A 23,478-nucleotide genomic window follows, 5' to 3' on the forward strand; every position below is an offset into this window, starting at 1 on the left:
AATATAGAGTTATTGATCTTGATAATTGCCTTATAATAGATTGATCCCTACTGATAATTTGGTTTCTTAGGACAAAGGACTGATGTATGTGATGGGAATAATATGAAAAATATTTTCTTTTAAAATTTTTAGTAAATTTCTTTTTTTTTAAAGAGTTTATTTATTCATTTGAGACAAAGAAATAGAGAGAGAGCATGAGCAGGGGGAGAGGGAGAGTGAGAAGCAGGCTCCCCACTGAGCAGGGAGCTGGATGCGGGGCTCGATCCCAGGACCCTGGGATCATGACCTGAGCTGAAGGCAGATGCTTAACCATCTGAGCCACCCAGGCGCCCCTGTAAATTTTTTATCTTATTAAACTGATAATTTGACCAACTAATTTTTTTTGCTTTATCTTATGAAATTGTCCATGAATATATACATTTTTTAAATATAAAGTATTTGGAGCCAGACTTTTAAAGATAGCATGTACACAGTTTAAGTAAAAAATGCAAACATCCCTTATTTTCCAGTTTGAACAATAAGTTACTTACCTCCTCTCCCCCAAAATATAGATATATTGAACAACGAAACAGATTTGCCTATGACATTTTTGGCCACTTAATGAAAATACAGTAGTGTGATCAAACCTGTCTTTGGTGGACTCTTGCCCACTCTTTCAATTCTGATTATTACTATTTGATAACAGTATATGCTCTTAAGTGAAAGAAAATTTTCCATAAAGTATATACATTTCCTCATGAATTTTCAAGTTCATAAAATTACCAAATGAGTGCCAAGTCTATATATAGTATAGCAGTTAACTTAAGATTGTTGTTTGAAGAGATTATTGACATTGGATTTGTAGGGTTTTCTGAAAAAAACTAATTTTCATTCATTGGCAAATGCTAGGCCATTACTAACACTAATCTTTGATGACTTGCTACTTATCATTTACTCCCTGTGTTGTCACAGTTTGGGAGAGGAAGGACAACCTGTATGCCCCTAGCAGACATCTGGACAATCCCTAGTCAACAAAGAGAAGCAAGAGGAAACCAGGTTTTGCAAGCTAGGTGTGCAAAATGTAAAGGTGATTAGGATCCATAGCCAGTGCCACCTCAAGTGTTCACTTTATACTATGATTCTTCATAATTAGGGGAATTACAGCTTGCAGGTGAATCCCCAAAATTCTTTCTCATCATGGAACTTCTGGAATCATCATTCTTCTGTTAGAGTAAGAAGGGAATGTGTTCTAGGTACATGAATTATCAAGAAGGGGTTTGTTCCTAATTATAGCTCCCTGCCTTTGACATCGCACACTCAGCTTGACTTCCATAGCACTCAAAATCCTCCACTGAATGTCACATAGGTTGTTGTTTGCAAATGCATACAGGCTGAACATTACATAAGAGTCATCACTGGAACCTCCTAATTGATCCCTTCAAAGTAGAGTACAAAATTAGATTCATTTTTAGATTACTTGAGGGTTTTTATTAGTTTAATATCCATTTGTAAGACACTTTCTATTGTCAGATGTATTAAATCCCTTTGGAAAATAAAAGGAATATATCAACATTCAAGCAAAGGGCCTCAACATGCTGGAAAACAATGGTGAACATGAAGGCTCAAAAAAGCATTTAGATATAGCAGTACAGTCCTACCTCAAGAAACAAGAAAATTCTCAAGTAAACAACCTAAACTTACACCTACCTAAAGGAACTAGAAAAAGAAGAACGCACAAAGCTCAAAGTTAGCAGAAGGAAGGAAATAATAAAGATTAGAATGGAAATAAATGGAAAAAAAGACAAAAGAAAACAATAATACAGTCAATGAAACTAAGAGCTGGATCTTAAAAAGATTGAAAATTGAAAACATTTAGCCAGACTCATCAAGAGAAAAAGAGAAAGGACTCAAATAAATAAAATCAGAAATGAAGAAGGAGAAATAAGAACCAATACCACAGAAATACAAAGAATTATAAGAGGATATTATGAAAAATTATTTGCCAACAAATTGGACAACCCAGAAGAAATGGACAAATTCTTAGAAATATGCATCTTCCAGTATTGAATAAGAAATAGAAAATTTGAACACAGAGATTACTAGTAATGAAATTAAATTAGTAATCAAAAGGCTCCCAACAAACAAAAGCCCAGGGCCAGATGGCTTCACAATGAATTCTACCAAACCTTTGAAGAGTTAGTACCTATTCTCAAAGTACTCCAAAAAAATAGAAAAGGAAGGAAAACTTCCAAATTTGTTCTACAAGGTCAGCATTACCCTGATTACAGAGATACTACAAAAAAAGAAAACTACAGGTCAATATCTCTGACCTAGATACCAAGCATAGATGCAAAATTCCTCAACAAAACATTAGCAAACTAAATTCAACAACACATTAAAAGGATAATTCACCATAATCAGGTGGGATTTATTCCAGGGTTTCTAAAGTGGTTCAATATTCACAAGTTTATCAATGTGATATGCCACATTAACAAGAGGAAGGATTAAAACTGTATGATCACCTCAATAGATCTAGGAAAAGAGAAGGAACCTTTCACGTGGATAGCACTTCTACTTGAAAGATTTGAGTGTGTCCCTGGTTCAGAACTCCTTCTAGGTTTACCAGGACCCCTTCTAATTCCTCAAAAGTAGAATATGAATGTGAACGTGCCATGGTTAACTGGCAGTATCTATCCTTAAGATTTGGGTCTTCTCCGGATTCACTCAATAGCACTATCGCTTAGCTGACAATGCTGAATTCCTAGATTGCTGCTCATTTAGAACAAAAAATGCAGAAGGTGGATTGAAAGAAATATCCCAGAACTGGTACAATACTGAGAGTTACAGTTCCAGATTGAGTAAAAATTTCAGTTTATCTAAAAAACAATCTCTGTACTGTGTATTTGCTCTCTAAAGATGCTATAATGACTAGTAATTCCACCCTTACCGATAAGATGTATAACATAATTCTATATCAAATGTCTATTTGAATCATCACAGAGATTCTAAGAGAAAGATACTATGATTCCCATTTTACAGAGTAAAGTGAGACTGAAAGAAATGAAATCTAATTTTCCCCAATTAAATAAGGTCTTTAGCCAAGAAGGAAGTCTGATCTTTTGATACTAAAGCTTCTTTTTCTTCCACAGATATAATAATTAAAGCCTAATGGGAATAAGTAAACTAATTTCTCAGTATCAAGCTATTTTTATACCATTTTGTCTATGATAGCTTCTGCTTTTGTTAGTGGTTGCTCTAAATTAAGTAATATGTCAAAGGCATGCTCTACGGACATAAGAGTAAGGCAAATGAAGGCTGAAATAAGAGCCAATACACTTAGAGAGGATTACTTTAAATTTTCATTCTAATAGTAAAAAATTATATATGTACATTATTTAAAATTTGAAGTACAGAGGCTCCTGGGTGACTCAGTCAGTTAAGCGTCTGACTTCAGCTCAGGTCATGATCTTAGGGTCCTGGGAACGAGGCCCGCATCAGGCTCCCTGCTCAGTGGGGAGTGAATCTGTTCTCCGTCTTCATCTTCCTCTACCCCTTCCCCCGCTTGTACGCACTCTCTCTCTCTCTCAAATAAATAAAATCTTTAAAAAAAAAAAAATTTAAACTACAAAAATGTATAAAGAACATAATAATTACCTTAATTCTGCAATTTGGAGAAGATATATATACATGGATATATATATATATTTTTTTTTTTTTTTGCTGCATACCTTTTACTCTTGTCTATATACACAAATGTATGCATACAATCTATATGTGAATTTGGTTTTGCGAAAAGATTTACTACATACGTAAAATTCCTCTGTACTGTGTCTAAGTTGTATAATACTTCTTCATAAAGTATTTATGAACCTCTTTACATGTCTCAATTATACATCTGTATTATCACATTTATGTTTGTACTGTATATTATTTAATCAGTTCTTTATTATTGTCTGTATAGATTGTTTTTTAAATTCATTATGATAGACCCATGGTGTATTTGTACATATATCTGGCATAATTATATTCTCACTTCTATTGGATGGAAAATTTAATTCCAAAGTGAATTTGCTGTCTAAAATGGAGCTTGTTTTTAAGTCCTTTCAATTTGAAAAAACACATTTGCCTTAAATAGCTTTCCAAATTTATATTCCCACCAGGACTGAAAGAAATTATGGTTTCTTCACTTTTACCATCACCAAATACATATTAACATATTTATTCTCAGTGAATATTCAGTTTAAGATCTTTGCCCATTTTTCTATTGAAGTACCTGTTTATTTTTTGTCATTAACATGTTCATGCGATATTTTAAGAATATTAGTCCTCCATCTGTCATGTATATTGCAAATAGTTTTCCTACTTTATTGTCTTTTAGTTTACAGTATTTTCTACCATACAGATAGTTTACATTTTATCTTTTTTTTTTAAGATTTTATTTATTTATTTGACAGAGAGAGACACAGCGAGAGAGGGAACAGAAGCGGGGGAAGTGGGAGAGGGAGAAGCAAACATCCTGCTGAGCAGGGAGCCTGATGTGGGGCTCGATCCCAGGACCCTGGGATCATGACCTGAGCCGAAGGCAGATGCTTAATGACTGAGCCACCCAGGCGCCCCTACATTTTATCTTTATATTCACCTTCAGAAAAGCCTTTTTTCAGCCTAAGAGTACAAATATAATTTTTATTTTCTATTCCTATGTTGTAGTTTGGCTTTGGCGCTTTTTTTTTTTTTTCGGTTTTTTATATTGCGTTTTTTTCTATTGTGAATTGTATGCTTACATTTTTCTATTTATCTACTGAGTAATGGGGTTTTCTGTCATAGATACAACTGTTATTTTCTTTTTCTAAAATTTGAAGTACAAAATCTGAAGTACAATTTTGATTGTCTTAAAACTTCGAATAATACTTAATTGAAAGCCCCTCTTCCCCACTGTCTTTTTCTGTACAGCCTGGTGTGTACCTTTCCTTGTGTCGGTTAACATTGGTGTGTGTGGTATTGAAACTCTTCCTGGCAGAATGAACACTCATGCCTCTTCGTGTGAGTTTCACGTGATCAGCTGAGGTCACAACTTGACTTTAATTCTAGCCCAATTACGGGGAAAAGAATCCCAGGGACCCACCAGTCACACAGTCCCATGGTGCTCCTGCTGGCTAGCAAAGGCAGACAGAAACCCATCCATGACATTTCATTTTAGGTAGCGATGACCAAAAATCTACCCATGTACTTTTGCAACCTTTCTCTCCGCTTGCAGTCCTTTTAGATTCTGAGACATTTTTGATTCTTGAATGTTGTGTCATATATGAGATTTTTCCTGAGACGAATATTTCATAAACAATTGGGAAACTGTGTGAGGAGATGTTGTCACTTTCATTTAAGCTGGGATCTCTCCATCCCTACCCTCCATCTATTCAAGGGAATTATATTTTCTATGGCTGTATGGCATATCAGGAATCATCCTATATATTCCAGAAGCCGGGGCACCTGGGTGGCTCAGTTGGTTAAGTGACTGCCTTCGGCTCAGGTCATGATCCTGGAGTCCCGGGATCGAGTCCCGCGTTGGGCTCCCTGCTCGGCAGGGAGTCTGCTTCTCCCTCTGACCCTCCTCCCTCTCATGTACTCTGTCTCTCATTCTCTCTGTCTCAAATAAATAAATAAAATCTTAAAAAAAAATCATTTAAAAAATATATATATATTCCAGAAGCTAGTGGGTTAATATCAATATTTTCAGAACACAGACCTAAAGAGATTAAGTGATATACCACATTGACACAATAAATGAGGGAAAGGGGAACCCTAAAATTAATAGCCAATTTTATTGTCCAATAGAAAGGAACACCTTTTATAATCTACTGCCTATGAGGCTCTAGATTGATAAAAGAAATATTAGTTATATTTCTCAAAATAAAATATAAATAGCACCTACATCAGGATAACTGATTATTCAAAATAATGGTGAAAAGACTTTAAATAGTATTTTGACTTTTAAAGCAAATACATTAATTTTGTACATCAAGAACTAGAAAGGAGGGGCATCTGGGTGGCTCAGTCGTTGAGCGTCTGCCTTCGGCTCTGGTCGTGATCCCAGGGTCCTGGGATCGAGCCCCGCATCGGGCTCCCTGCTCCTCAGGAAGCCTGCTTCTCCCTCTCCCACTCCCGCTGCTTCTGTTCCCTCTCTCGCTGTGTCTCTCTGTCAAATAAATAAATAAATAAAATCTTTAAAAAAAAAAAAAGAAGAAGAAGAACTAGAAAGGAGAAAACTATTAGAATGTAGACTGTTGATCTTCATCCAAGACCTCCGGGTGGGGAGTGGTTACTTCATTTAACAGGTCTCCACCTGATTCCTGTGCATGCTAAATTTTTTTTTTTAAAGATTTTATTTATTTATTTGAGAGAGAGAATGAGATAGAGAGAGCATGAGAGGGAGGAGGGTCAGAGGGAGAAGCAGACTCCCTGCCAAGCAGGGAGCCCGATGCGAGACTCGATCCCGGGACTCCAGGATCATGACCTGAGCCGAAGACAGTCGCCTAACCAACTGAGCCACCCAGGCGCCCTGTGCATGCTAAATTTTAAGAACCAATTTCCAATGTGTTTCCTCCCATATTAAGACTTAAAAGCTGGGATAAGCATGACAGTATAAAATAAACATTTGATGTTGTATTTCACTTTTATATGAAGTTAAACAATGTCCCATTTTCCCTTAATTTCAAAGAATAATTTAGAAAACTCTATTTTTTTCATAATTGTGATAACTACCTGAATATAACTTGGGATGTTCTACTTAATTGGACACACTAATATGGACAGTTATTTATGAGCAGAATTAATGTTCTCCAAACTCTTTCATGTCTTTTCATAGCAAAAATAAATCTCGACAATCAGATTTTTTGGAAATACTTGGGAGGTTCTGCCAAAACATAAACCTGTAATACTGTTATTGAAACCCCATTCTTGATGGAATTATTTATTCTAAAATAGCTTCCGTAAAACCAAGTTTCCTAATTTCAAGTATCCTGCTTAATTGTATTTTATTGATGCTGATAACTAAAAGCGAAGCAAAGCATTAGAGTGGACTTCAGTTTATATGTATTGGAGGGTAACACAAGATTGAATAAATTCTCAAACTTAAAAATTTGCCAATTATGTAAAAGTATAAATCAAACAAGCTACTTAGGAAATTAAAATTATGTCTCACAAAATTTTTGCCTTAAAAACCAAATATATAGTTTACAAAGTTGGTTGTTGGTACTTCATTTTCAATCATAGATGAGTAAAGAGATGGATAATTTTGTGAAAAGCAAGTATAATAAATTGTTAATGGTACAACAGAGGGAAAAAAATAATCATGGTATTGCTTCAAACTAAAAGACGAATATAATTTTACCAAGTAAAGTTAAGTAATTCAGGGATAATTAATAATATTTTTAATAAGGATCTGACTATATATAACATTAAACCTAGAGGTTTTTTTCATTCGTTTTCAAATCTCTTAATCTGATAACTGATGGATCTTGCATGTTTCTTTGATAGGCATATGCAGGCAAAGATCTGGAGGAACAGCTGCGGTCGGTGTCCAGCGTAGATGAGCTCATGACTGTACTCTACCCAGAATATTGGAAAATGTACAAGTGTCAGTTAAGGAGAGGCGGCTGGCAGCGTTACAAAGAACAGCCCAACATCAATGCAAGAACAGAAGAGACTGTAAAATTTGCTGCAGCTTATTATAATGCAGAGATCTTGAAAAGTAAGTATGGGACAGAAAATATATGGTAAGCTTCATATATCCGCCCAGTGAGATCTGCCAGCCTGTTTTTTGTTTGTTTGTTTGTTTTCTAATTTCAGCCTTTGTACTACTAAATGCCTTTAGGGCTGAAAGAAAACAAAATAAGAATAAAGATTTTCAAAATATAACATTTTACAACTTAACCACTGTGAGTGGTTAAGAGGATTTCTCAAAATATAAAAATAGAAAGCTACAGGCCTACCAACACATTTTTTTTAATTAAGGTGATACTCCATTGCAAAATTTTAAAAACCTGAAGATATATTTTCCACACTGTCTCAATTTAACCATTTAAACATTGTATCTTACAAAATAATTGCATGTACATTTTCTGATTTGGATTCAGAAATGCTTAATTTCTAAATCACCCTGAATCATCTTTTTCAAGACTTCTTATTGCCTTGCTGTTTCACAGGTGGCTTGGGATCTGGACTTGGGGAAAGCTACTAAAAGATCTAGCAGAGAGCATCACAAAAAATTATGATGCTGCATAAAATGGCATAGTATAAATTGGTGGACTACTTTAAAAAAAAAAATAACTCCCTCCAGTTGTTAGATAGTAATCACTACCATGGTTTGAGATTGCAAATTATTTTGAGAACACATGCAAGCAAAATGGGTTCAAGTTTGAATAACCCATAGTTTATATCCTTTTTTCTAAAAATGTTACTTGAGGGAAAAGATGGGAAAAAAGAAGCTAGAACGTTTAAGAAGTACATCATCTATAATGCAATATTTAAAGAGTCCACGGTGTTGGGGCTAAACCCCTAACTCACTGGAAACAGAATTCCAAGGGAGAGCATAAAAGGAATAGGAAATTTTGAGTTTCCTGGAGACACTTATTTCAGGATATATGTCCCAGTTGATGGAAGATACCCTTGCATTTCAAGTGACATTCCCCAAAGCTGCCAGATAGCCTGCCTGAAAATGATCTTTGAATTCAGTCCAAACCCATAGCAATGTCCTCATTTACATCTCCGTTTAGAAAGAAAAAATTAAATCATGTTGTTTATCTTTGCTTTGAGACCGCAAAAACAGTACACACCATAGCAAACGAGCGTGACTCTCTCTCCGCACATCTATCTATTAAATTTTCGTTTTCTTAAGCAAAGAAAACCAAACATAAGTGCTGCAGAAAAGTCGCTGTTGTTTTAAGAAAGCGTAATCCTAACTTAGCGTGTTACCTGGCTACAGAAATTCATTTTTTAAGAAAATATCATTTGCTGCTCTGTTAAAATATTAAATAAATATTATATTGCATTCCAATCCGCAGGGCAATTTAGGATCCTGTCAGCTCTTCCTTTTTTAACATTATGTATTATACTTCAGTCTGAAAATCTGAGATCAAATGTGACGTCCAACTGCTGTGGGCTCTTCCCCTCGCTGGCTTCTGTGTAACTTACGGCCTTCCCTGTGACTCGACAGGTATTGATAATGAGTGGAGAAAGACTCAGTGCACACCCCGTGAGGTGTGTATAGATGTGGGGAAGGAGTTTGGAACAGCAACAAACACCTTCTTTAAACCTCCATGTGTGTCCGTCTACAGATGTGGAGGCTGCTGTAACAGCGAGGGCCTACAGTGCATGAACACCAGCACAAGCCACCTCAGCAAGACGGTAGGTGTGCTGGCCCCGCGGGGAGCCCGCCCAGTCCCCGCCCTCAGTCCCTGGCCACGGCTTTGGTCCCTCTGCAGTCACCCCATGTCCTTCTGAGCTGCTTCCGTTGTCTCTGGGGAATGAAGTGAACTTCTCAGTATCCTGTGGTGCTGAGGCTGTTATCTCACAAAGAAAGTTACTGTTGCTTTATGAGCTCTGTTCCTAATAGTGCTATCAAAGCCAAGGGAAGCAGGTAATAGATATACATACGAATGTGTGTGTGCGTGTGCGTCTGATCTAAATATTGTCATTTGGCAATCAATTACTTTTAAATGGTTAAGTCTTCTGATTAAAGAGCTACGGCACAAGCCGCAGGTTCAAAATGTGTGGCAAAACGTGTGTTCTGTACAACAGCAGTTTAATATTGAAATAAGCCAACACTCTGAGCATACTCATTGTGTCCATTTGGAAAGCAAAGCAAATATTCTGACGCTATAAATCTCAGGTATTTTGAGTTACCTGTGAAGTCCCATCACATTAGATGTGACGCTTTTGAAATAATAACCAAGAAACTTACCTTAAGGCTTGGTCCGGGATTTTCAGCGCAGATGCGCTCACCTGCGTTGCAGGTCTTTTGTGAGAGAGGCGGCTGGCTATCAGAGGGCATGTTTATGAGCTGGTGATAACCAGAGAGTGTCGTTTAAAGGGCTGTGTACCTCTGGCCTCTGCACAGAAATGTTTGGGGAAGCCCAGGCCATGAGCTGGGCTGATGCAAACTTCCCAAAACAGAAACTTGGGTTTGGCTGGAAGACTTTTCCAATCAGTTTTGAGAGTTGAAGTAACACAGGTAATGTGGCTACATTCAGAACTGCACAATTATTTTGAAAAATAATTTCAAAAATGTGATGTGAGGTTTGATTGATACCATGTGGAATGACAACAAATTAACATTTTTAGTCAAATAATGTCTATACTTGGAATACATACAATGAAAGCTTCTTCTCACACAAACTTGAGCTGACTGAAAGCTTGTATCCCGTTAATAAAATCCGTTCCTATTTTAATATAACTAAGTGGAAATGAAAATTAAGATTACCTGAGTTTCTTCAACTGCGCTTTCTCATCTGTTGGGAATTTCTAAAATTTTTACTCTAATGATCATTTGAGCTCTGGGTTTGGAGACACTGTCCTCTTGTACAATCAAAACTGCTTTTTGGGGGAAAAAATTGTATTTCTTTGTATTGCTCATATGCCTGATGAAGGAATTAACCATTTTAGATACTAAGACTTGCAAGAGGAAACAAAAAATAAGTAAATCATAAAACTGAATTTTTTATTCAACTTACCTGTGCCTGAACTCTAAAGATTAAAAAAAAAATTAAAAGGTGATGCTTTGTGGCCTGACATCATTCCTGTTATCATCGTAGTTAAGCACAGCCAGAAGGTGTTTATCTGTTCTTGGTTACCTTCTAGAATCCAGCACAATGACACAGTGTTCCTTCTGGCAAACGTTAGCAAGAGACACATCATAATTCTAAATATATTCACACATTTAGAAACTTAATCAGTAGACTATATGTTTGTGGGTCATGGGATAACATTTCTGTGCTCGATAAAATTCTTATATTTTAATAGAATGACATATAATTATAGTGATTGAGCACAGCAAAACTATTTTGTGGGCTCCCCCACCCTTGCCCCTCCATCTTTATCAAACAGTAATTAGGAATTTGTTAGCTAAGAAACTGTAGATTTAGTGTACACTATTTTGAATAAAATACTACTAATTTAATAGGTTTTACTGGATAATAAGTGTTTATCTTATCTTAACCCTGAAGTAAAACAGGATTTAAAAATCTTTAATAAGTGTTGGAACTTAACACTTTTTTTTAATCAAAACACTTATTCCAGTAGGATAACCCCAAAAAACTAACATTTATTTTTAAAAAAGATCTTAATATTTAAAATGTTGCTGCTTTTATATTTAAGCCAAATTCTATAAAAGGATTTTTGGCCTTCTGAGTTTCTTGAAATGTCATTTTTTTAAAAAAATAGAGAAAATAAATATGAGTGAGGATATTACATTTTTGGAATGCCTTTAATAGCATATGTTTTTAAATACTTTGATTAAGCAATATGATATGTATCCTAGATTATATTATTACTGTTATGGGGTTTGACTTAAGTCAGTATCAGTTTGGTTGTTCTTCAAAAGTCTAGATATGCCAGTTGCGTTTTCCAAAGACCAAAAGGCTATATCTGTTTTAAAAATGGGATGACATGAAATAGCCTCAAAAGACATCCTGAAGAATTATTTCACCAAACAAAATGTATCTACTAAAAGCTCATTATGTATCATTTCAAAAATGCCTTATTGGATTCGGTTGTTAGATGAAACTTTACTTTCAAAGTGCTCATATTGTGAAAGTATCATTGAGTAATAACTATTTTAGCATTGGGGTTTTGTTTCGTTGGAGTTAATTTATTTTCTTGGTGAAAATCAGTTGCCAGTTGACAATATGTAAAGCTAGTTTTCATTACTAATTTCTTCCACAGATTCTTCTATTATGCCTTGTTGATAGAAAAAAAATGTTTTAAAATGAATTTTCTTTAAAAAATGCCTCATGCTTTAAGGTGTAATATTTATTTTAATATTTGAATCACATATTTCAAAACATATCTTCTTTAGATATACATGCTCAAATGTTTTGTGCAGTAGTCCCTTAGACAAGCTTTCTGTTTCCAGCACCACACTCAGCGCAAACAACACCCTGGCCTCGTGGTTTCCCCTCCTGATGTGTGACTTCATCTCTAGTCAGAAACACAGGGGTCATCCCTGACATCTCCCTTCTCTTGTGACACGTCCAGCCTGTCACCAAATCAGATGTTCATTTTGTCCCCTAAGTATCTTGACTCCCCATGTCGACCACCATCCCTAGTCCAACATGCTCTTCATGCTCTTTCCAGCTAATGAAAACCCTGCCCTCTGCTCTCCTGCTTCCATTTCCCCTCGTCCCCATGCATTCTCTTAATGGCCCCCAAATGTGATATTTTTAAGACACAAATCTAGTGGTGTCAGTCTCCAGCATAAAGACCCTTCAATGATTTCCCACTACTGTTAGAAAAAGACCAAAATCTTTATCACAGCCTTAGATGTCTGCCTTCCTCCACAGAACCATCTGACATAACTGTCCCTTGCCCTTAACTTTTTGTGCTCCCAAATGCTCTAGGCTTCCTTAAGTCCCTAGGAAACACTGTGTCCCCTCTAGCCCTCCATCCTTGCTCACACTTTTAAGTCAACCTCTCCTGCTAGTCTCCTCCCTGCTGAGGTACCAGTTCTTCTATCACGTGGTTCAACAAGTCCTTGGGGGGGACTTTTCTGACCTCCTTGATTGGATCCTGTATTTCTTTTAAATGCTTTATAGTTTCCCATACTTACCTTTCATAGCACTCACTATAGCTTATAATCCTAGTTTATAACAATATAGCCATTATTATTTGATTGATGTCCATCTCCTCCATAAAGCCAAGAACAGATCTCTGTTGCTCATCAGTTCCCTGAGTGTTGGTTGCGGAATTAGCACACATCCCCTTTTGGAAGCACATTAAACCGACCCTCTCATCAGAAAAAAAAATGAAGATATGGGCACATCCACAGAGCTTACCCCACAGTTTCAGGGGGAGGTGTCCTTACCCTAGTTCTTATCCATTGAAGCAGATTTTAAAACTACTGCCTTGAAGGTCAGCGATAATAAAATAGCTGATGAACTCACCTGTGTAATTTTTAAATAAACCGATCCTATTGCCTAATCAAAGTATATGCTATAAATTTCAGATCAATCTTTTAAAAATGTCCCGTTTTTGAACAAATGGAAGAGAAAATGCTCCCCTTTTTTTCGCATTCATAGTTGATGTGAGCAGAAGTCACCATTCTATTCCTCTTAATTGTCTTGCTAAATACACACTTTACACATGTGCCAAATAGATACCAGAAGTGCCTTAGATAAAATCTAATCTTGGAAAACAGAAAAATCTTTGTTAGTAAACAAAAGGAATGAATGTAGTCTTCTGTTCACCGTCGGTTTTTCTGGGACCACTGCATATTTATTCCCTCCAGTGGCTTGATTAGGTCCCATGTTGACCTAATGGGTGCCAGAGTGAAAGCATTTATTCAAGGATAAGTGCGCATGATAACAGCACACAAACTTCTCTGTCAGGTTGGAGGCATCAGAAGGTTGTAGGCTTCAGAAAGTAGAAGGCTTCCAGGCTAAGAAGAGCATTTAGTGCTAAGTTTAAGGTATGTGTAGGTAAAATAAAATTTGGTCCAGTATCCCCAAATAGGATATTTTTTCTAAAAGAAAACTAAGTCTATGTTAGATCATATGGAATCAGTTCTCACTGAATTTCATCCTCTTTCCCCTCCAGGCTTTAGAGAATTTAGGAAGGTCTTTAAAACAGATTTATGATGTTGAAACCATTTATTTTGCCTGCTTCCTCATTGGAAAAATCAGAATTTACCTATAAAATTGTTGAGGTCTGGTTTCTTATTGTTGGTTTGTGTTGTTTTCAAGCTTTATTTTGATCCTTTTGATAGGCTTGATACGTGCAATAATCACATTTCTTACAAATTCTGACCTGCGAAGCGGTAGTGTTTTTACATGTAATGTATTATACAGCAGGGGAGTCTCATTTTAGCACTTCAATTTTCCAAAGATTTGCAGTTTGAATTAAAAATTTGACGTGCACTGAAAATAAGGTACTTAGTCCTCAGGGTGCTGCCCCAGGACACCTACTTTCCTGACTCCACACACTGTTCTTAGGTGTCTTCATCTACACTGTTTTGCTCTTCGTGGGGATTACCCAAATCCTTATCTCCTGCTCAGACTTCTCCCGTGGTTCCCATACTCAAGCCTGTGACTTGGCTTCCCTTCTGGTGGGTCCTGGTTCATATGCGCCACGTTGGAGTTATGACCCATTCCCCTACGCCCACCCCACCCACAGAGATAGACAAGCAAGTAAATAAACCTTTTTCTTCTTCCAGTATTCTCTTTGTAAATGACACCACTCATCTTGTTGGCTAATCCCAGTTATTCTTTCTTTCACTAAAAGCCCAATCAATAATTCCAGTTAAATCTCCCTTCCAAACATGGCTAGAATCCATCCAGTTTCTTCATCCTGCTGATCTCATCTGATGCAGGTCACATTCATCATCACCTAGGCCAGTCTCGTGACTGGTCCCATATCTCCAAATCTCCCTCCCATCCATGGGCCACATGATAGCAGCGAGTTTTTTGTTTTCTAGATGAGAAGTCAGTTCCTGCCCAGGCTAGCATGTGTTCTGACTGGTCGATGCAAATGTTCTAAGCTGTGAAATATTTGGAATGGTGCTCTCCTTTAGGTGCCTTCTTTAGGTTAAATCCTTCAACATGGTTTTCTAGGCCCTCCACGACCTGGCTGCTGCCTAAATCTGCAGCCTCAGTTGTCACTGCTCTCCCCTAAATACTACTTTCCACGAGGACCCAAATTCATCTACTCCTTAAATGTTGTCAGTATCTCTTACCTCGGAGTCACTGCAGTACTCTATGTTTGAACCATCTCCTTACACACCTCCTGATACCTCCCTCATTGAGCTAATTTCTGCTCATCTTTAGGCCTAGATATGAATGTCACCTCTAAGGCATCTTGTTGTATGGTCCATAGCATCCTTTATTGCCCACATGTTAGCATCATTACCTTATCTGTCAGATTGTTTTAGTCCCTAAGCTCTAAACTCCATGAAAGCAGAGACTGTGTTTGGTTATTACCCTGGATCATGGCACATCGTTGGCACATAGTAAACACTAGGCACCAAATTGAATGACTAAAGAAAAGGGAACAGATTTAGGGTCAAGGGTAGAGTCGTGAATATGCTGATTTTGAAAAATCGGAGTGATATTTAGGTGGAGATACCAGAAGAAGATTGGGCATGTGATTCCAGAATTCTGCAGCGGTGATTGGATCCTTAGACATCATATTGATAAAATGCTGTTTGAAGTCCTGTTGTACTTGTTACCACTTAGACGGTTCATGTATCAGGAGAGAAGAGCAAAAGCCAATGCCAAGGGAAAGCCAACGTTCAATCATTGATAGTCCCATCCATTTCTCCTTTTGATTTCTTAATAACATGCTCTTCTCCCACCCAAAGAATCCACTCAGATTATTTTTAATAGTAAAAGCAATTATTTTAATTTAAATTCAATTAAGCAAGTGGGATGAAGCACCTACCGTGTGGTGCTTCATACTCTCCCATATAATGGGTATACAGTAACGTATGGATCCTGCACTCATGGATCTTACAGGTTAGCAGGGAAAGGCAATCAACATTTATCAAGTAAATAAAAATAGTCTAAGTGTTGTGAAAGAGAAATGCAAAGCTTTATGGAAATACATATCAAGGACAGTGAGACGTGAAACTCCTGAAGGCAATGTTTTCATGTGTCTTTAACATTTTTGCTAATATTGCAACTTGTAAAAGCTTACACCTAAGTAGTACTTTTCCTAAGTGTATTTTTTATTATATTTTCAATGTACTATAAATGGGAGCATGTGAGGATCTCTTTCAAACATAAAAGGAAGTTTCTTACTGCTGTATTTTCTGAAGGGGGAAAAAAACCAGTCTTTGTCTTGTTAAGGGAGTTCCAGACACATCCTTTAGCAACAAAAGTCACCAACTAGAATCATATAAATTTTAAGGACAATGTACCTTAAGTGATTTAAAACGCAAGTTTTTTATAAAAACTTCCTAGAATTTTTTTTTTTTTTTATGGGGCTCAATGAAGGGCAGGTTAGCAGAATGTGTGAGGAAGCCAGCCATTAGTTGAAAAGTGAAACCATATGCACTAAGCATTCCAAAGTGAACTAATAGGTCACAACTGCTTCAAACTTCTCCCAGCTATCTGCTTCTGAGAAGTAGATTGGGTGTCTTTTTTGACCTCTTTCATAAACACATGCTTTTCAGTATATTTTCTTACGAGAAGTTGTATATTTAAGAGATATAACCAAAAAGGAGAAAGTGAATATTGCAGAAGATAAATTATTTGATGACTCGAGTAGAAGTAGAAGAAAGCCATCTACTTCTGAGCCAAACATTTGGATTAAAAAGTTATTTAAATGTTAGTATTTACCTTATACATAGTTTTTCTGAAGATAGGAATGAGAAAGAAAAACTACCAAACCCATAGGGCTTCCTTGGAAATCTTGGGGTTGGAGCTGAAGAAACCACAGCCTCTTTGCTGAGTTCATGAGTGCCCTTGGAAGGAGCCAGCTCATTGTGAGCGCTGGGTCTCTTCTAGTTCCTTCTGATGGACATGCACAGCAGTATTTAAAATTCTGTGTTGCCATTCTAAAAAAAAAGCTATTCTATTTTTTATTATTTTATAAGGAAATAATATAAGCATATATATTAGCAAAATCATCCCAGATTATATCTGAGTTGAGCTGAGTGCTTCACAAAATTTTCTTTTTAGCAAAATGTATTTAAATCTAAGTAAAATGTGCAACTATGGAATGTAACTTAGAGGTATTATTTTGCACTGCAGGGGTCTGAAAGATTACATTCATATGTATTCAACAAGTGGAATGTGATTTGTTTGGAATCTTTAGCTAATTAATATCTGGCAAGCACACTTGCTGGAAATCAGGTTTTATCCAGATGTGGGGAAAAAGCTCTATACCAATACCAGTTATCAGAAGTTTAAGAGTAACATTTGCCTTAAGAAAAAAAAAATAATGCATCTGTTAAAAATACCCCTTTTTCCCAACTTCTCCAGGTATTGATCCTGTGCACAAATTTTATTCAGTATTTCTAAAACTCCTGAATTGGGGCTTTTAATTGCAGCATTGTATCTGCATTTTATGTATAACAGTACATGAAAATTAATTCAGTACAAATGTAGATCCGTTAGCATCTGCTCTCCTGAGTTCTTCCCAGACCTACTTTCAATTCTGCAGGTCATTGAGAGCAGGCCCTGTGGTTGGTAGGCTCACTTGAAAAGTGAGCACAGTGGACCCTTAATTTTCACCTTTTCCCATTTTTAGGGATTATTTCTTTAAATGCCATGTAGTTTCTCTCTTCCAGTTTACAATTATTAACCATACATACTCTCCAGGAGCTACAACTTGTTTCTATACTTAATGGACTCAAGGCTGGAATATTTAAATTAAAGATAACAATGAGATACGCTAGAAAGAGAAACTGGTTATGTTTTGGGGTATAAAAAAAAGATGTCATAAAGGGAGGCATTTTTTTTTTTTTTTGGTTTGATATTTGTTCCCACACAAACATCCCTTTTGAATGTAATACTAAACTGTAATCCAGGATCTCGTCAGTAAGGAAGTTCTACACCTTTTTCTTGAATAGCCTGCAAGATAAGTAGAAATAAGACTTGTTGCTTTGTAACTGTTGCTATGCTGGTGTAAACAATCGGTTGTTTCAAAACGTGGCTTTACTTGAAGTCCATTCTTATTGGTGAGAATCGACTCTTAGATATTCTTATTAAAGAATTCCAGTAGATAACAACTGGGAACCTCTCATTTGGAAATGTTTGATGTTTCCTCCTGTTTATTGAAGTTTTACAGAACACACAGATTTTTTTTTTCCAATTTCCAGGCTTGTTTAAATCCCATCTTAATAAAAACTTTTTGATCTTCAAAACCAGCAACTCCTCTCACAGGCATATGCAGAGAGTATACCATCAGTCTCCATTATGAATGTTATTACTACTTAGATCCTAAATTGGGTACAAGCTATTATGTACTGTTCAAGAACAGTTCACTTTATAGCATAAAAATGTCTTAGGAAAATCATCATGTTCAAAATATCAAAGTATAAATGTCATCATCCTCAATTAGTATTGACTGAGTATACATATATACTTGGAATTATTAGCTAATGCTGAACATAATACATAAACTTTGCACTCTATGAGCTTAAATCTAAGATAGAAAATACTGTGCACACATTAAGGCACAAAACAGTCTAATATAGGCATGTTTTATTGTTTTATTAAAATTTAAAGAATTTATGTATTGTTTCAACAGTGACGTGCATGGATAGACCTTGACTCTTTTGAGAGAAAATTGTAGTTATTTACTGTGTTGGTTTAGATCTTTCTAGAATGGCAAGCACAGATTTCATGAGAGTTAAAATGCAGGTTCTTGCTAAGAGCATTTGTGATAAACTATTTGATATTTCAAAAATTCTAACCTAGTAACTTCTGTATGTATATATGTGTGTGCATATATGTACGAGAGAGAAGGGGGGGTACCGAGAGAGTTGTATGTGGCAAGGGTAATTGATTGATGACTTATCTTGAGAAGCTAGCAAGGTGCTCGGCACTATGCATCTTATAGGTTCTCAGTTAATAGTTACTGAAAACTAAACGTAAAGTTTTAAACAAAAACATTTTAATTCCTCAAAGATTCAACTCAATTTTGAAGGAGAATTCTCATCCAAAGAACACCACTATGAAATCACACCATTATTATCACTCTTTTATAGGTAACAAAATGGAGGCAAAGGGAAATTAGATAATTCTTCCGAGTCATAGAAGCAGTAAATTGCAGATGCAGGACTCAAATATCTAAGACTCCGCTCTTGGTTATTCTTCTATCTCTAGTAAAGGAGGAAAGCTGCTGGATATTTGGAAACTATATTTATTTATTTGCAGAGGGTACCTTATGAGTTTATATGGTGATTCAAATTATTAATATTTTTTAGTTCAAAAAAGTTTACATTTTCTAAGCATATACTATCTGATTAGGAAAAAAGCCTATGAATATTTTTAGGGATTCAATATAGCTATTCAAATATTTAGGGATTCAGTATAGCTATTCAAAATTCACAAATTGGTCTGTAAGAAAGAAAACGGAATTTATCATACTCAGTAAAAAGGTAGTAGAAACTTTATAATCCTTTTAAATGAGAAAAGTGAATCAGTATACACACTTAAGACCAGTGCATAATTTTCCAAAGAAATTGGAAAATTAAAGAGTCCCCTTCAATATATGACAGAGCTACTATGTGTATAATTGTGCCTTAATGCACACACATACAGCACGCTCTCCTCATCTTTCTGACGTTGATAGAGGAAGAAAAGTTAATTATCAAGAACCTTTCTACTTTTAATATTGGTCAAGGCATCTTTCTCTGGACCCTTGAATTTTGTCCACACTGATACAGTCAAGTAGAGAATTAAAGAAACTAGATAGAAAATTCAGGTAAGAATTTGAGGTGGAAGATGTATTTCAAGAGAAGGAAAGTCTTGGGTTGATTTTTTTTTCACTTTAAATTTTCAGAATATTAATTCCTTTTGATCAAATTAACTGAATTCAGCTGGTCAGTTGTTTACCTAGATTCAGACAAGAGAAATAAAACATCAGTATTTAAAATTGGGGGGTTTTATTTATTTAACTATACTATAAGTAAATTTTTCTCTCACATTGTACTGTAGTGTTTTTTGTTTTTTTTTTTTTTGAGATTTTATTTATGTGAGACAGAGAGAGAGCACAAGCAGGGGCTGGGGCACAGAGAGAGAGGGAGAAGCAGACTCCCTGCTGATCAGGGAGCCCTACCCGGGGCTCCATCCCAGGACCCCAGGATTATGACCTGAGTCAAAGGCAGACACTTAACCAAATGAGCCACCCAGGCTCCCCTGTACTGTAGTTTTAATGCTTATGAATATGTTCAACTTACAGGAAAAAACAGTTCTCTAAACAGTGGTTTGTTTGGGTTTTTTTGGTTGTTGTTTTTTTTTAGTGCCTCTTTACCTGTCCATTTATCCCTTTAGTCTGTGTGTTCACGGACCACAAATCTCTTCCACCCCTTGAAAGTACAGGACCAGGCTTATTTTCAGGAAGATGCTTTCTTGATGTGCCTTTAAGTGTTCTCATCTCACTAGAACATTCTTCAAAGCCCCAGTTCCTAAGTATACACTTGGTACTCACGGGCAGGTCCTGATTGTGGACATTACCCCCCAGCACTGGCTGAAGGCTGTCCGTGCTCACTGCGATCTCTTTGCCCTTAGGAAAATGTGCCGGGGTGGAATCTGGGATGCAGCAGTCCCTGAGGAAAGGTGCAGGAAATGTGCTGTGAGGCGTAGGGGTGGGGAGCATCAGGCATGCTTCCACAATAGCTGTGAGCTCTAGAAGTGCCTTATCCTTCACTCTCAGGCTCTGTTCTTCCTCCTGTCACTTGAGACAGTGCCAGATCCTGCAGTGATTACATGCATCCTATCCTATAAGCAAAATCCCTCCTCTGGCATGAGTCATCCGAGTGCTTTCCCTCTGGTCACCTGAGGCCTCTCCTCTCCATCCCCGCCCTGCCCCGCTGCTCCTGTCCTGTAGCCCAGCCTGCCAGGGCCCCTAGAGCTGCTTTTGGTAACCATTTTTTTCCACTCTATCCTTACACTTCCATTGCCCCGAGACATCAACCCTGTTTCCACAGACACCTTTATGAAGCTCTCCTCTCTTCCTTTGGCTTCCCTTGGTTTAACAGTAACCCACTCCTGGCTCTCCATCTTCATATCTTCCTTCTTCCCAGACATATTTACTACTTGCCTTTTCTCATCCCTTAAGTGTACCTGTTCCCCAGGTTTCTATTATTAGATGTTTCCTCCTTTCATTCATGATCTCACCAAGTAATCTCATCAATGTCTAAGACTTCAACTACGACTTTAACATTGTCAGCTTTTAAATGGCTCTCCTAAGCTCTAGACCCAAATCTAACTGCCTATTAGACATAAATTCTTAGGATTTTATGAGCAGACCTGTACATCTTCCTACCATTTCTACTATTAAGGGTTTAAATAATTTATAAATTTTATACATATAAAAATTAAATAAACAACTTTTTAAACACTGGTTTTTAACTTTACGTTTCTTCTGTTACACTGGTTCTTAATGTAGGGTCCAGAAATGTCCTAAGTAGTGTATTTAGACATTGCAGAATTTTCTCTCTTAAAAGTTTTACCTAGTGCAAGGAATTTCTGCCAGTGACATTTCATCTAATAAAAGGTTTCTCCCAAACTGCATAAACAATGTCCTTTTAGGGAAGAAACTGGTCAGAGTCATAATACTGGGATATGTTGAGGTTATATGTTGAGATTATCTATGTAGCATGGACAGTATTCTGGAAAATACCTAGAATCTTGAGAATATATTCAAATAATACGCCTAAATGGCAATCACTATGCATATCACATTCATATAAATTAGCTTATGTAATTTTTATAACAGTCGTGTGAACAATGGGTCAGATGTTTCCTCAGTTCACTGATTTTTAAGGAAGTATACAGTTTAGATAAATTAAATGACTTTTCCAAGTACACACAACTTACAGGTGGGATTGCTATTAAAAAATGCCCCATCGGGGTGTGACCCTGTTCATTCTAAGGCAAATTCAGGTAGCTGAATTTTTCAATGACTATATAATGAATACATTTCAAATGAAGAAAATGTGCAGTTTATAGTTTAGATATCTCTGTGTTTCAGTCTTCAAAATCCATTTCCGTGAATCTCCCTGTAGTACTAAATCGGCAACTTATACAATTCCCCAAAGATTTCCAATGATCTTTAAGTGTTGGCATGAAATTATAGCGACGGGCCCAATCACAAGGCTCTGGAGTTTGTCATCATCTTTATCGCTGCTCAGATTGCCGAAAAGGCACCAAATAACACCAGAGCGGTTTAGCTACGGTTACAGGACTACAAAATGATCTTAATAAGCAGGTAATGGCCAGGATTTCACTTTTACCATTATTATTGATAATTCAGATTTTAAGAAACTTAGGAATTTAAATCCACGTAGTTTTACTTAATCACTAATTTATTTGTATATTCAATTTAAAACATTAACTTTGGAGAAGGAAGAGGAGAATTAAAGTTCCCCATGGACAAGAATGAGACTTTAAATTTTGAGACTCTAGCCCACAATTGTGTATAATGTCCTACCTGATTTTAAACTTATTACTTTCATAACACTTGTGTCAAAATAACAGAAACAGACCTTTATCTATTAAGTGATGAATGTGTTTCTTCTTCTTTTGAACATAATAAATAAATTCATAAGATATCTTGGACAAATGTAAAACTACTTTGAGGTAGAAATATAACTTGGAATCAAAATCGATTTCACTTCTATGTATTTGATGTCTTTGTATTCAGTTTACATAGAATAGGACTTAACCAAACATTTCTAGGTTGTGTGGCCAATAGCTTTTTACTTCTATATCACAAAGATATTTATATCTGTGCCACTTTTTAATAACCGCTAGAATAAGCTAGGACTCTGAAAAAATTCTTTTTCCCTGAACACAGTGGTCCGTCGCATCTCTACTCCATAATCATTAGCTGGTTATCAAAATTCTAATATGCTTTATAACAGTGACATGAGATAAGCAAACAGACTCTTTGTTATTCAATAAAGGATACTGATTAGAAGCAAAACAGTTTTTACGATGTAATCATAAAAAACTTTTGCGTCCTGCATGTATTATGTAGCACTACCTAATCATAAAGAGTTAATCTCACTCCTTTTGGACTCCAACATTTACCATAAAAATGCTTTCTAGCATCTATATAATTTTTTTTCTTCTTTTTGTCCCTTCTTTGTAGTTGTTTGAAATTACAGTGCCTCTCTCTCAAGGCCCCAAGCCAGTAACAATCAGTTTTGCCAATCACACTTCCTGCCGATGCATGTCTAAACTGGATGTTTACAGACAAGTTCACTCCATTATTAGACGTTCCCTGCCAGCAACACTACCACAGTGAGTATGAATTAAATCTATTTTTTTCTTCATCCTCTACTAATATAAAATTATTTTCAAGTAAACACAGTTTATTGGAAGAATTTTTGTGAAATTTGCTATAATATGCTTTGCATCAAATACAAAAGAAGACAAATTTGATACCATGAAAGTAAAATTAAAATGAAACAGGGAAGCCCTTTTTATAGACAAAGTAGTTCACAATATAAAACCAGTATTTCTATGGGATAACACACTTTCCACCACTCTTCATATCATCAGTGATTTGGCCTAACTGATCTAACATCCATGAAATCAAGTGTGCAAACTCACAAATGAT

At 36.3% G+C, this 23,478-nt stretch overlaps 1 protein-coding gene across 3 annotated transcripts in view; it reads left to right on the forward strand.

Moving 5' to 3' along the window:
- Positions 1-23,478, forward strand: part of VEGFC (vascular endothelial growth factor C) — a 104,754-nt gene that overhangs the window by 60,427 nt on the left and 20,849 nt on the right. For 2 of the 3 annotated variants that reach the window (XM_035004290.1, XM_035004292.1), the window contains exons 2-4: positions 7,510-7,723; positions 9,188-9,378; positions 23,008-23,159. In XM_035004290.1, coding sequence (XP_034860181.1) covers positions 7,510-7,723; positions 9,188-9,378; positions 23,008-23,159 — 557 coding nt within the window. Of the gene's footprint in view, positions 1-4,683; positions 5,020-7,509; positions 7,724-9,187; positions 9,379-23,007; positions 23,160-23,478 lie in introns of those variants that run through there. The other variant, XM_035004291.1, reaches the window with a different exon arrangement.

Source organism: Mirounga leonina, unplaced genomic scaffold, assembly GCF_011800145.1.
Source record: "Mirounga leonina isolate KUSES-001 unplaced genomic scaffold, KU_Mleo_1.0 Mir_128, whole genome shotgun sequence".
Lineage (NCBI taxonomy): Eukaryota > Metazoa > Chordata > Mammalia > Carnivora > Phocidae > Mirounga > Mirounga leonina.